Source organism: Rhinoraja longicauda, chromosome 6 (assembly GCF_053455715.1).
Source record: "Rhinoraja longicauda isolate Sanriku21f chromosome 6, sRhiLon1.1, whole genome shotgun sequence".
In the NCBI taxonomy this organism is placed as follows: domain Eukaryota; kingdom Metazoa; phylum Chordata; class Chondrichthyes; order Rajiformes; family Arhynchobatidae; genus Rhinoraja; species Rhinoraja longicauda.
Window position 1 is genome coordinate 40,934,542 of NC_135958.1, and position 14,159 is coordinate 40,948,700.

At 43.1% G+C, this 14,159-nt stretch overlaps 1 protein-coding gene across 1 annotated transcript in view; it reads right to left on the reverse strand.

Moving 5' to 3' along the window:
• LOC144594411 (zinc finger protein ZFPM1-like) overlaps positions 1-14,159 on the reverse strand; it is a 232,677-nt gene that overhangs the window by 129,364 nt on the left and 89,154 nt on the right. The window contains 1 exon segment of the mRNA XM_078400864.1: positions 5,922-6,017. Within this exon segment, the coding sequence (XP_078256990.1) occupies positions 5,922-6,017 (96 nt within the window).

Below are 14,159 nucleotides of genomic sequence, written 5' to 3' on the forward strand. Positions count from 1 at the left end.
TCTTAAGATTAAAACATGTACCAAAACATTTCTGTCCTCCAAGGTCATTTAAAAATACAGTCAGTGGAAAAATGGCCGCTCATATCTAACACACAGAAGATACCTAACCTTTTTAATTTTTATGCCCAGGAAACAAAAATGGCAACAGAAATGAGAGAGAAACGTCTGCAACATTTAGACAACAAAGTGTCCTGGCCATATCCCTCCCATCTCCATGGTTATCCAGTTGACAGCTGCAGACACTGAGACAGCTACCTCAAAAAGCCCCAACTTTTGCTTCCCCGAATCTCTTTTGCTGATAAGCAAAATAGCTGGAATGTGTCTGATAGCCAGTCTATCACGGAGAGGAGTTTTGAAAAACCCATAATCATCCCACGTATCGTCATCCTGCCATCAGCTCCAGACCACAGAACAATTAATACTCACAATTGCTGCTCCAATGACAGCCTGCGAGATAGTGATAGTATTCTGCAATACAGTATCTTATTAATAAACACTACTCCTTTCACTGCCACATTTCTTTACGATTGCTTTGGAAAATACCACTCTGATTGTTGAGAAACGCCGAACTTTCGTCGAGTTTGAACTAGGTGACCAAAATTAACAAAGTTCAATGGAAATTAATGGAAATGAACGCGCCATGCCCCTGGAAAGCAGAAGCAGTTTATGCACACAATATGTACTGAGCAAACATCATCTAGAAAATTATTGATATTTCTTTTCATGTAATGCGTGAAAAAATTCTTCTTCTGGCCAACTTCAGCATGTGTTGGTTCCCAAGCTTCATTAATATGATTAATTGCAATGCTTATCACCATCGTAATCTTTGAAGGCAACAGCATGCACATCTAAATCCAGGAACTACATTTGTTAATTTGCAACTGTTGGGTTTTTTAATCCGTCTGTTTTTCAACTAATCAGGTTGACGGTAAAAAATAAAACCTGATAGTTCTGCTATGAACTTTGCCAACAATCAACAGCAGCTCTGAATGACAAGACAATATTTCTGCATTTATGTTGGGAAGTCACATTTAAGAAGGGAAACAACTGCCTGTTCAGCACTTCCAACACAACACCTCGTAATTTTGTTACTACATTCGATTCATCGTCTGTAATACAAAAGATCTTATTGACATGCAAAGAAAAAAACAGGCTAAAACTGATACACAGCGAGAGCACAAAATGGCTCAGAATGAATTGGTGACCTGTTGTGTAACACATCAGGCTTTCTCTGGTGGAAAATAAAAATTGGGGCATAATGCAAAGCAGGCTTCTAAAATGCCAAGGGACCATTACAAATTATTACCAAAAAGCAAGTTACCTAATGTGAATGGAAGGAACTGCAGATGCTTGTTTAAATCGAAGGTAGACAAAAAATGCTGGAGTAACTCAGCGGGACAGGCAGCATCTCTGGAGAGAAGGAATGGGTAACGTTTCAGGTTGACAAGAAAGGTTTCGACCCGAAACATCACCCATTCCTTCTCTCCAGAGATGCTGCCTGAGTTACCCACTGAGTTACTCCAGCAATTTGTGTGGACCAGAAACTTAACTTACATTTTTCTAAATTGCAGAGCAAAGTGAGATCTACTTTATGGTCTCTTGTTGATGGTCCAATTCTGGACAATCCACAGTAAGAAAATATACCATAAAACAATATAATCTTAAATGGTTATTGTGGAGATATGGAAGTTAATATAGAGGAGATAGTGACATTCAGTGAAGGATGACACAAAAAGCTGGAGTAACTCAGCGGGTCAGGCGGCATCTCTGGAGAGAAGGAATGGGTGACGTTTCGGGTCGAGACCCTTCTTCAGACTGAACTTCAGTGAAGGGTGACTGTTCAACAGATATTTTTGTGGTTATGGGATCACATATTAACCAAGGAATGCTTTGTCTTTTCAAGCACATCTCTCCCAGTAATTCATTTGGGTTTGTTGCGAAACCATGCTGGCAGAAGTAGTAGCTACAGTTCCTTCCAAATGCTCCAATATTGCTTGATTCTCCTCCTCCAGTGTGAAGCATTTGACATCAGGCATTACACCATGTTCTTTACACCTTTCGCTTTAGAGACACAGCGTGGAAACAGGCCCTTTCAGCCCACCTGGTCTGCGCCGACCAGCGATCCCCGCGCACTAACACTATCCTATTCCCACTAGGGCCAATTTTTACATTTACCAAGCCAATTAACCTACATACCTGTACGTCTTTGGAGTGTGGGAGGAAATCAAAGATCTCGGAGAAAACCCACGCAGGTCACGGGAGAGAACGTACAAACTCCGTACAGACAGCACCCGTAGTCGGGATCGAACCCGGGTCTCCGGCGCTGCATTCGTTGTAAGGCAGCAACTCTACCGCTGCGCCACCGTGCTGCCTCTGTTACTCAAATTAAATCTTTCTTGAAAAAAAATATAGCATTTGTGTACATTGCTTGTATTCCTCTTGTGACCGGAGGTCGAATTAAAATGGCGTAAAAGTTTCATCCTTAATTTCTACATTTATGCACTTCTGACAACATATGTGTCAAGATTTAAAACCAGAAATTACAACTCCTTGCACTATAAAATCATTTTTTATTAAATGTCTGTTTTTAATTTATTTTATAAACTTCTAAAATATATCAAGAGATTGCTTACTGATCTTGTCCTCTCCCCAAAAGCCAACAATTCCTGTCCCTATATATGGAATGTAAATTTTACCAAAAATAATAAGTTCAAAGATTGGCTTCAGAAACTATATCTTTTAAGATTTAAATAATAAAGCCAAGAATTTTGCTTTACTACCAAGGAAAGTAAAACAGATATATATCCATTATTTAAATTAAAGTTAAATTTTCTTTTTTTTTGGAAAAATTCAAGTTCAATTTTGTAGAATTATGGAACCAGAAGATTTTTAAAACCAAAATTGTTAAAGGTGCAACTTCAAATACAGTAAACCCTTGCTTTAGCAGACCCCTTCACAACGGATTTTAGATATTGCAGACAGACCTACCAATGTGACCCACACATCGCACCGCCTTCCCATCGCTTAGAGCCCCTGCTTCAAACCCTGACTTGCAAGGTGCACCAGCGAACACTTCTTCACCACTGCACTGCACTGCCCGGCTCATGCTGCTCGGTGCGGCTCACGTTGTAGCCCATGGGAACAGCGCCTGCTTAAGGCCGCCTCCACCAACAGGCCGCACCCAGTCAACATGGGCTTCCTCCCCTCCTGTCCCGTCAGCTGCCGCTTTGACAGGTTGGCCCGATGCTTTGTCTGCCATTGCTCTGTCCACTCGGCCTCAGTCTGAAGGGCCCCAACGTCACCCAAGCATACGGTTGCCAACTGTCCCGTATTAGCCGGGACATCCTGTATCTTGGGCTAAATTAGTTTTTCCCGTATGGGACCGCCCTTGTCCCTTATTAGTAGGGTTGCCAACTTCCTCACTCCCAAATACGGGACAAAGGGTGATGTCACCGCCCCGCGCCCCACGTGACCTCACCCAGCCAGCGGCCACGTGCTCCCGCTCCACCAATGGCGGCTGCCATTGGTGGAGCGGGAGCACGTGGCCGCTGGCTGGGTGATGTCACGTGGGGTGCGGGGCGGTGACGCCACCTTGTCCCGTATTTGGGAGAGAGAAAGTTGGCAACCCTGCCCATGCATGTTCTCCAACGATGCCGTCTGACCCGCTCGGTTACTCCAGCACTTTGTATCCTTTTGTGTATTAACCAGCATCTGCAGTTCTTTGTTCCAACTACATACAATGATACCTTACTCAGTGACAGTGGACAATTGGTATTAACAGATACCATTCCCCCCCCCCCCCCCCCCCTTTAGTTCCTTATAATGAGGATTTACTGTTCTTCACAAATCATATCCAGGACTTTACACAGCAAGTAACAGTACAAAGGGCAAAAATTCAAAGGTACCTTGCAAAAGGTAGAATCTTCATTATAACAATTTTATCAATTCCCAAAATAGTCCTTGTGAGTATTAATAATAATAATAATAATAATAATACATTCCTTTATTCGTCCCACACTGGGCAAATTAACACACATTTATAATACTGGATCTATATTAAGATGTGATTTCTGTCTTTAGTTCAAGTGAGGTCAAGAATCAAAGTAATTTGAGGACAACACAGCTTTTTGGTTAAACAGTGCAGATGTTTGGAGGTTGCATGAAAACCCATGCCAACACGGTTAAGAGAAAAGCGAATGGCCTGCAAAGAATGCTACCAAGATAGCTCAGCAAATTGCAGCTGGGATCAAATGCTCCAACAGTAACAACTCAATGTTGCATCAAAAACACAAGGCAGCCAGGGGTTCCAAACAGAATTGGTAAATATAAATAAAATATTCATTCCTGACCGGGGGGGCTATCCATGTAGGGTTGCCAACTGTCCCATATTAGCTGGGACATACCGTATTTTGGGCTAATTTGGTTAGTCCCGTACGGGACCGCCCTTGTCCCATATTAGGCCCAGAGGGCTCTGTAGGCCCGGACACTGTAGCCCGGGGGTCACTGTAGTCCCGGACAGTGTAGGCCCAGACACTGTAGCCCGGGGGTCACTGTAGTCCCAGGCGCCGCCAAACGGAGGTTGCGTAGCAACCCGCCTCCCGGCCGCCACTGGTGGAGTGGCAGCATGTGGCCGCTGGCTGGGTGAGGTCACGTGGGGCACGGGACGGTGACGTCACCCTTTGTCCCTTATTTGGGAGTGAGGAAGTTGGCAACCCTATATCCATGAGAAGTTTCAATGTTCTCTCTGCAGCTAGATGGGTTTCCTCTCAATGATGGGCCAGGAGATTAATTGAAATGTAAATTATCCCTTAATGTAGGTTAGAACATAGAACAGTGCAGCATAGGAACAAGCCAACAATGTCGGTGTTGAAAATGATGCCAATGTTAACCATCCATTCTGCCTGCACATGATCCACATCCCTCCATTCCCTGCATTTCAATGTGCCCGTTTAAAAAAACTCTTAAATGCCACAAATGTATCTGTTTCTACACCATCCCTGGCAGTATGTTCAAAGCGCCATCCACCCACTCTCTGTATAAAAAAAGCTTGCTTCACAAATCTGCTTTAAACCTTTCCCCTCTAGGTTAATGGCAAAGGAATTAAAGGGAATTTGTTGAGCATGCGTGAGATAGGAAAAGGGTAATGAGACGAAAGGGACTGCAACCCTGAGAGATGGCATGGACCCAGTAGGCCAAATGGCCGAAGATGGACACAAAAACCTGGAGTAACTCAGCGGGTCAGACAGCATCTCTGAGGAAAAGGAATAGGTGACATTTCGGGTCGAGACCCTTCTTCAGACTGAGACTCAGGAGAAAGGGAAGCGAGAGATACAGACGGCGATGTAGAGAGATATAGAACAAACAAAAGAAAGACATGCAAAGAAGTAACAATGATAAAGGAAACAGGCCATTGTGAGCGGTGGGCTAGGTGAAAATAAGTTACTGACAATGAGAATCAACACAAGGCGACTTTGAAGCTGGTGTGTTAGGCGGAAAATACAAACTTCAAGAAAACGTAACGTGGCATGATTAGTAGAACGAGACATGCATCTACTTCAAGATGCGATATTTATTGATTACCAGCACAGTTTAATGAATTGATTATTTATAGTCTGGAGAAGATCAAGGTGGAAGTTTACTCATGAAGTGTTTAGTATGCTATGTTTCACAAAAAAAGTAGATATTCATAATTAATCTCCACAATGTTTACATTTCCCTCATGGAAACATTGACACAAAGTTCCAACAATGCAAGAGACGGTTACGAAGCATGGAATATATATTCAGAATGTGAGTTAAACAAAGTTCCAACAATCCAAGAGATGGTTACGAAGCATGGAATGTATATTAAACAAAGTTCCGACAATCCAAGAAATGGTTACGAAGCATTGGATGTATATTCAGAATGTGACTTAAATTTACCTGGCAGGTGCCACATTTCTGGATTCTTCTGGTCCTCCGGTGGCCACTTTGCTTCCAGTTCTTCAGGACTCTTTGGCATATCCTGTAACCATTGGTCTAAAATAGCAAACGGCAGCCGTTAATTGCAAATTAAAATAAATCAACTTTCAAGTATGTCGTAAATAATGAACGGATAATTCAAATAAAGGACACGAGTTGAATTGAATAATTTTAGAACTTCAACAGAGAGCCAGAACTTAGAACCCATACACATTCGTATATACTATCTAAAATCAGCACAAATCAGCAGGGAATAACCCGTTCCTGACTCTGATGCCAAGTGCGTTTCCTTATATTCCAGCTTGTGGAGGCCAATTCACTGGATGTTTTCAAGAGAGAGTTAGATATAGCTCTTAGGGCCAGAGGAATCAAGGGGTATGGGGAGAAAGCCGGAACAGGGTACTGATTCTGGATGATCAGCCATGATCATATTGAATGGCGGTGCTGGCTCGAAGGGCAGAATGGCCTACTCCTGCACCTATTTTCTATGTCTATGTCTATGTAAATTTGCGTTATGGCAGTGTGCCACAGGACAGTAAAGTGCTCCATAGAATAGCTTCATAACAGGAATCGCTAAATCTTAAATCTTTAAAGGAATTAGTTGCCAAGTACAGAGTACGGCTGGAGTAACTGAGTGGGACAGGCAGCATCTCTGGAGAGAAGGAATAGGTGACGTTGAGTCTGAAGAAGGGTCTCGACCCAAAACGTCACCCACTCAAAGACAGTGAAATACATTTAAGTCAACTGATTCAATTGGGGAAATTAACCTCCGATTTTATTTTTCCCCAAAGTGCTAAGAGATCTAAGAACATCTGTGTTGCATGTAGGATTCCATTAAAAGTCCAAGAGGGTAGAGGTGGCTCAGGGTTATCACAGCGACAGCATAAGACTAGGTGTCAGTCTGGACTTGGGAACTCTAAAGATCCTAACCAGTTATGTGGGGAAAAGCCAGAAGCAGAAAACGGTGGTCATTGTCTATGACCAAAGTTAATTCTAAGTATAATAGATCACAGGAGAGATTCATCCTATCCCCACATCCCCATAAGTCAGAGTGAGGCCAAATGCAAATTGGAGGAACAGCACCTCACATTTCTCCTGGGCAGCTTACACCCCAGCGGTATGAAAATTGATTTCTCTAACTTCAAGTAACGCTTGCATCCCCTCTCTAAGTCCCTCCCCCACCCAAGTCGTTGTACTAGATTCAAAGCCGTCCACTAGTTTCAAAGTTGTCCTGTCGAGTCTCATTGTCTGTAACTCGTTTTCACCTAGCCCACGGCTAACAATGGCCCGTTTCCTTTATCATTGTTACTTTTTTGCACATCTTTCATTCATTTATTCTTTATCTCTCTCTACATCACTGTCTATTTCAGTCATTTCCGTTTCCCCTGATTCTCAGTCTGAAGACGGGTCTCGACATGAAACGTCACCGATTCCTTTTCTCCAGCGATGCTGCCTGTTCCGCTGAGTAACTCCAGCTTTTTGTGTCTATCTTTGGCATTAATACAATACTGGAATTGTCTATATATTGCAGGAGGCAATGGTGTCCAAATCAACTTTCACAATGTGCTTTCACAGCAACTTGATAAAGATACTTTCTAAATTCATGGCGACAAGATTTATTTGATAAGTTTACCCAGTTACACAGCATATAACAGTATTACAAGTTATCGCCCAAGGTACGTTTATCTTTATTTTGAAACTATGATAACTAATATTTCAGATCAATGTGTCATAACCTTCTACTCTGCCATGTCATTAGCTTTTAGATTATCAATATTGTGAAGATAACAAAATTATATTAATAAAGATTGAAGACTTTTCAGAATGTGAGCTATTAAATAATAGCAATAAATGAGGAAAGTGGTTAATCTCCCTTCAAATTCTCATCTCTGTATTTTAAGAACAAGTCGGTCAGGGATATAGTCCTTGTCCAACCCTAATATCGTTATCAACTTATCATTTTGACAAACAAGCCAGTACCAGGTGTAACGTACTTTCTGATTCCAAACTCCCCAAGCCTAATTCCCGTCCCAGCTCACATCTGATAAGCATACACTTCCCTTTCATACAACGAGGGCAAAGTCTGGGAAAAACAAGCTGCCTTTTTTGGACCACTTCCAAATAATTTTCCTAAACTTGTTTTTTCTGTAAGTGAAAGTGCAACTGTGTACAAGTGGACTGTGGTAAAGTTTATAGAAAACCCAATAATGTTCCCGTACATTCCTTATTTTCAACTCTCCCATATCTGGTGACCGTCACTTATCTACCTGCACACAACCCATATCATTCCCTCTCTCCAAAGATGCTGCCTGTCCCGCTGAGTTACTCCAGCACTTTGTGTCCATCTCCCCTCTACTCCCTGCATATCAGTCTGAAGAAGGGTCTCGACCCTATCAGTCTGAAGAAAGGTCTCGACCCGAAACTTCACCCATTCCTTCTCTCCTGAGATGCTGCCTGACCCGCTCAGTCACTCCAGCATTTTGTGTCTACCTTCGATTTGAACCAGCATCTGCAGTTATTTTCCCACACATTCCTGCATATCCATATGCATATCCAAAAGTCTTTTAAATGTACCCGCTTCTTGCACCACCCATGGCTGTGTATTCCAAGCACTCACCACCCTCTGTGTAGAAAAGGTTGCCTCGCCCATCTCTGTTAATCTTTGCCAATCAGATCTTAAAGGTATGCCCTCTAGTTTTGATTTTTTTCCATCCTGGGAAAAAAGGTACCGTCTGCCCAACCCAACTGTGCCTCTCGGAACTTTATATATTTCTATCAGGCCTCCCCACAACCTCTGGCGTTCTAGAGAAAACAATCCAAGCCTATCCAACCTATCCCTTCAGCTAATACCCCCTAATCCAAGCATCATTCTGGTAAACCTCCTCTTCACCCTCTCCAAAAGCCTCCACTCCTTCCTGTAAAGAGATGACCAGAGCTGCACACAATTCTCCAAATGCAGCGTAAAGTCCTGTAAAGCTACATCGTGACTTCCTGATTCATACATAATGCCCCGACCTATTAAAGCAATAGACAATAGGTGCAGGAGGAGGCCCTTCGGCCCTTCGAGCCAGCACCGCCATTCAACGTGATCATGGCTGATCATTCTCAATCAGTACCCCGTTCCTGCCTTCTCCCCATACCCCCTGACTCCGATATCCTTAAGAGCTCTATCTAGCTCTCCCTTGAATGCATTCAGAGAATTGGCCTCCACTGCCTTCTGAGGCAGAATTCCACAGATTCACAACTCTCTGACTGAAAAAGTTTTTCCTCATCTCAGTTCTAAATGGCCTACCCCTTATTCTTAAACTGTGGCCCCTGGTTCTGGACTCCCCCAACATTGGGAACATGTTTCCTGCCTCTAACGTGTCCAACCCCTTAATAATCCTATACGTTTTGATAAGATCCCCTCTCATCCTTCTAAAGTGATTGTGGGTACCATAAATTGAGTAGGCTACCATAAATTGAGTATGGCTACCATAAATTATGGGCTTAAAGAAATAAAGCTAAGTTGATGGGCATGCGAGAGAGAGAATAAATTGCAGAGTTAAAGGGAAATGAGACGAGACAGCATGAGACGCCTGGCCACTTTCTGCATAATAATAAGTATGTGAAATGGATAATCACCAGGGTTCCTACCCGATGTTTCATTATAAGCACAAACATCTAACGGTGACCTACAATTGTAATTGATCAGTTTTAAAGCTGTGTTGCAGATTGCCAATAGTAATTGCTGCACCAACATGGGAGATATTGGAGTCATTTGAATCTGGGGTTAGACTCTTCGCGCCAAAAACCTGCAAAAGATTGGTACTTATTGTCACATGTAACGGGATAAAGTGAAACAATGCAAAGCTTTGTTTGCATGTTCTCCAGTCAAATCAGATCATACACGAGTAAAGTCAAATTATGCACAGATACAAAGAGACAAGTAACACTGCGGAGAATAGCGTGTCGCAGCTCTGCAGTTGCAGGGGAAATATCCACAGTCCACAATGAGGTAGGTTGGAAGCAAAGATACTAGAGGAACAAGATGGACCACTCCGTTGAAATCGCCTATACTTAAGTGTAGTACGCAAAGGAATGTAGCGTCCGCCATTTTAGTAAGCAAAACTCACCGTTCGCTATGCTTCTCACAGTGTAATCAGTGTTTTGGGGGAACAGTATTGTGTGATAATACCATTAAAATGCAGAATATATCTCATCTATCAACTCACAGATTTTTGTTATTTTTCTTTTAAAATGTTTCTGCAAGTTTCTCCCTACTAAAATGGCGCCGTGACATAGTACGGTTTTTAGGGTCGAGTGGTCTGTCTTGTTCCTCTGGTATCTTTGGTTGGATAATCAGGACTACGGCCTATTCTATGGGAGGGACATTCTGCAGTCTGAAAACAGCAGGGAATAACCCGTTCCTGACTCTGATGCCAAGTGCGTTTCCTTATATTCCAGCTTGTGTTTATTCTGCCCGATGGGAGAAGAGGGCAAAACAGGTTGAAAGTGGTTCTTAATTAGGATGGCAGCTTTCCCGAGGCAGCATGAAGAGCAGATTGAGTTGATGGGGGCGGGGCCGATCGGTGTGATGGACTAGGTTACATCAACTACTGACGTCAATTTCTTGTAGTCTTGGACAGAGCTCTTGTTAAACCAGGTTGTGATGCATCTGATGGAATGCCTTCTACGATGTATCTGTGGAGTCACTGGAGACATGTCGAACTTCCTTAAGCCCCTGTCCCAGTTCGGCGATTCTTTAGGCGATTAGGCGGTCGCCGGGGTGTCGCGGGCATGGTCGTGAGTCGTCTCCAAAGAGTCGTAGCGTTTTTCTGGTCGCCGCTGGATTTTGTGAAGGCTTGAGAATTTTCGGCAACTCTAGGTTTGACGCTAGTAGCTTGACGTCTCCTGACGCGAGCGCTGTCCTAGGTCGTCGCCAAGTTATCGCCTGGTGGAGTAGGTTGTCGCCGGTGCTGACTTCGGCGGATTCCAAGTGTGGACTTGATCTGAATACCCATCAGTGCAATGCGTCCATAAATGATGTTAGGTTTTGTATGTTTTTGCAGTTGTATTCTGTTTAAAGTAAGTTTGAAGTGTATTGAAATTTATTGTAGTTTATTACAATATTTTTGTATGCTCTGTTGTATGTTCTTATCAACCTTTTAAAAAATTTGGTTTGAATATCAATAAAGGAAATTCTTGACATTTTGACGGAAAATTGATGTATGAAGTTATTGTATTTCAGAGTAGTTTCTCATTGCATCATTTTTAAATAGTCGATGCAGAATAATTGGAGACCCCATCGTGCCCCACTTTTATGGGGAAAGTGGGTGAAAATTGAATTGTCTTCAGTTGTCTTCAGTCTTCATTGTCATAGCTTGTCGCGGGTGGACGTAGGTTGACTTAGGTTGTCGCCTCTGAGGTGGTAGGTTGTCGTAGGTGCGGTCGTAGGTGGACGTTCTACTTATGATGATTGGGTCACCGGTTGTCGGTAGCTAGCCGTTGCTTGATGTCGACTGGGTGGTAGGTTGTTGTGGCTTGTCGTAGACAATGACGTCGTGGGGTCCAGTCGCCGTTTTTTTGGCGCCGTGACGACTATGACAGTCGCCTTAAATAACGCCTAACTGGGACAGGGCCTTAAGTCTACACAGGAAGTCGAGCTGCTAATGTACGTCCTTGGCTATTACCACAACATGGTTGGTTCAGGATAAACTGTTGGTGATTTTTACACCAAGAAATTTGAAGTTCTTGACCATCTCCACTATGGCATCATTGATGTTGATTGGGCATGCACACCACTTCACTTTATGTCAATAACCAGCTCCTTCGTCTTACTAACATTGAAGGAAACGTTGTTATCTTGACACCATGTTACTAAACTCTCTATCTCCTTCCTGTACTCGATCTCATCAATATTCAAGATCAGTTTAAGACTGTGGTGTCATCTGCAAAGGTAGACACAAAATGCTGGAGTAACTCAACGAGTCAGACAGCATCTAGTAGAAAGGGAATGGGTGACGTTTCGGGTCGAGACCCTTCTTCAGACTTCGATTTGTACCAGCATCTGCAGTTATTTTCCTACACAACTAAACAGTAGCGATAACTCAATAAAGTTGTAAAACACAAAATGCTGGAGTAACTCAGCGGGGCAGGCAGCATCTCTGGGGAGAAGGAATGGGTGACGTTTCGGGTCCAGACCCTTCCTCAGGCAATAAAGTTGATTGTCCACTCATTATAAAAAGGTATAAGAGGCTTTTCCCTGGTGGTATCAAGGCCATCCACCCAGCAACTGATGCTGCCCTGGCCTGGATGTCCACCCTTGGCCTACAACTTTCGGCTGTGCACGCCACATGCAAGAAAAAAAGATAAAAAGGTAGAGAAACAAAGAAGCATAGGGGTGATAATTAAGAGTGGGACAATTACTGAAGAACAAATGAGATTAACAAAAATATTAGAAACAAAAAACTGGAGGTGCTGGTTTATACCAAAGAGAGATACAAAATGCTGGAGTAACTCAGCAGGTTGAGAAAATGGATGGGTGACATTTTGGGGTCGGGACCCTTCTTCAGACTGAAAGTAGGTGTTTGGGAAATGGCGGGGGGGGGGGGGGGGGGGGGGGGAGGGGGGGTGAAGAGCTGGAGGCAAGAAAAGACCAGGACCAATCAGGGCCAGCCGTACATTGCCTTGTAGGTCCATTGTTGGCTCAGGAAGGTGCGATCTCAAGGGAAACACTGGATAACTGCGGAACTGGTCACACCACTTGGAAGAGGAAGGGGCAAGGGAGGGGGAGGGGTGGGGAGTGTGAGATGATTATATAAAATTAGAGAATTAAATGAGAGAATTCAAGTGTGAACTAACACGAGGATATTGGAAAACCAGTGAGGAAAACGCATACATGCCAGACTATAAAAATACTAAATAAATGTATTTGATAGGGCGGCACGGTAGCGCAGCGGTAGAGTTGCTGCTTTACAGCGAATGCAGCGCCGGAGACTCAGGTTCGATCCTGACTACGGGTGCTGTACTGTAAGGAGTTTGTAGGTTCTCCCCGTGACCTGCGTGGGTTTTCTCCGAGATCTTCGGTTTCCTCCCACACTCCAAAGACGTACAGGTATGTAGGTTAATTGGCTGGGTAAATGTTAAAAAAAAAAAATTTGTCCCTAGTGTGTGTAGGATAGTGTTAATAGTGTTAGTGTGCGGGGATCACTGGGCGGCGCGGACTTGGTGGGCCGAAAAGGCCTGTTTCCGCGCTGTATATATATGATATGATATGATATGATATGATGATTTAAAAAGGCAGATTAAGTGCTATCCACTACTTGTTAAGTCTAGTCCAAGGAGCGAAGAGGGGGAATGAAGAAGAAACCTGAAAAATGTGATGCAAGGAGGAAAGAAGAGAGTGAAGTTGTACTACCAGAAAAGGGTTGAGACCATGATTGTGGGCAAGGACCTGGGCACTGGCAGAATCATTTTTGGTGAATTAGGAAAATAGAGAAGCGGGGCAGAAATTACTGAGATAAGCATCAACAGGCGATGCTACAAACAAGTATCTACCAATCATATTACTCATAACTGATCTCAACATATATTAAAGTTGGCCAAAAAACAAATAATCTGCCAGCAGAATGGACAGTAGCAAATATGAACCACAACTTTCAAGAATCATCTGGTTCCAATTATCATAAGTTACATATTGGGATGAGATATGACAATTTCTTCAAAAGTGGAGAAGAACACCCTAATCCAATCAGGGAGGCCCAGCATTAGATTGGCATTGCATTTCCGAATTCAGTGGTTTATGAGGTTATGGATATACAGGATAAAGTTTAAGTAGTGGATATTATTTATAATTGATCTCATAAGGCATTTGCTAATGTTCCGCACAAAAGTACTGAAAGATGGCTAAATATCAAAGATACTAGAGGAGCAAGATGGACCACTCCGTCGAAATCGCCTATACTGAAGTGTAGTGCGCAAAGGAGCGTAACGTCCGCCATTTTAGTAAGCAAAACCCGCGCCGTTCGCTCTGCCTCTCACAGTGTAATCAGTGTTTTGGGGGAACAGTATGTGTGATGATGCCATAAAAATGCAGAATATATCTCATCTATCAATTCACAGATTTTTGTTATTTTTCTTTTTAAATGTTTCTGCAAGTTTCTGCCTACTAAAATGGCGCCGTGACATACTACGGTTGTGAGGGTCAAGTGGTCTAGC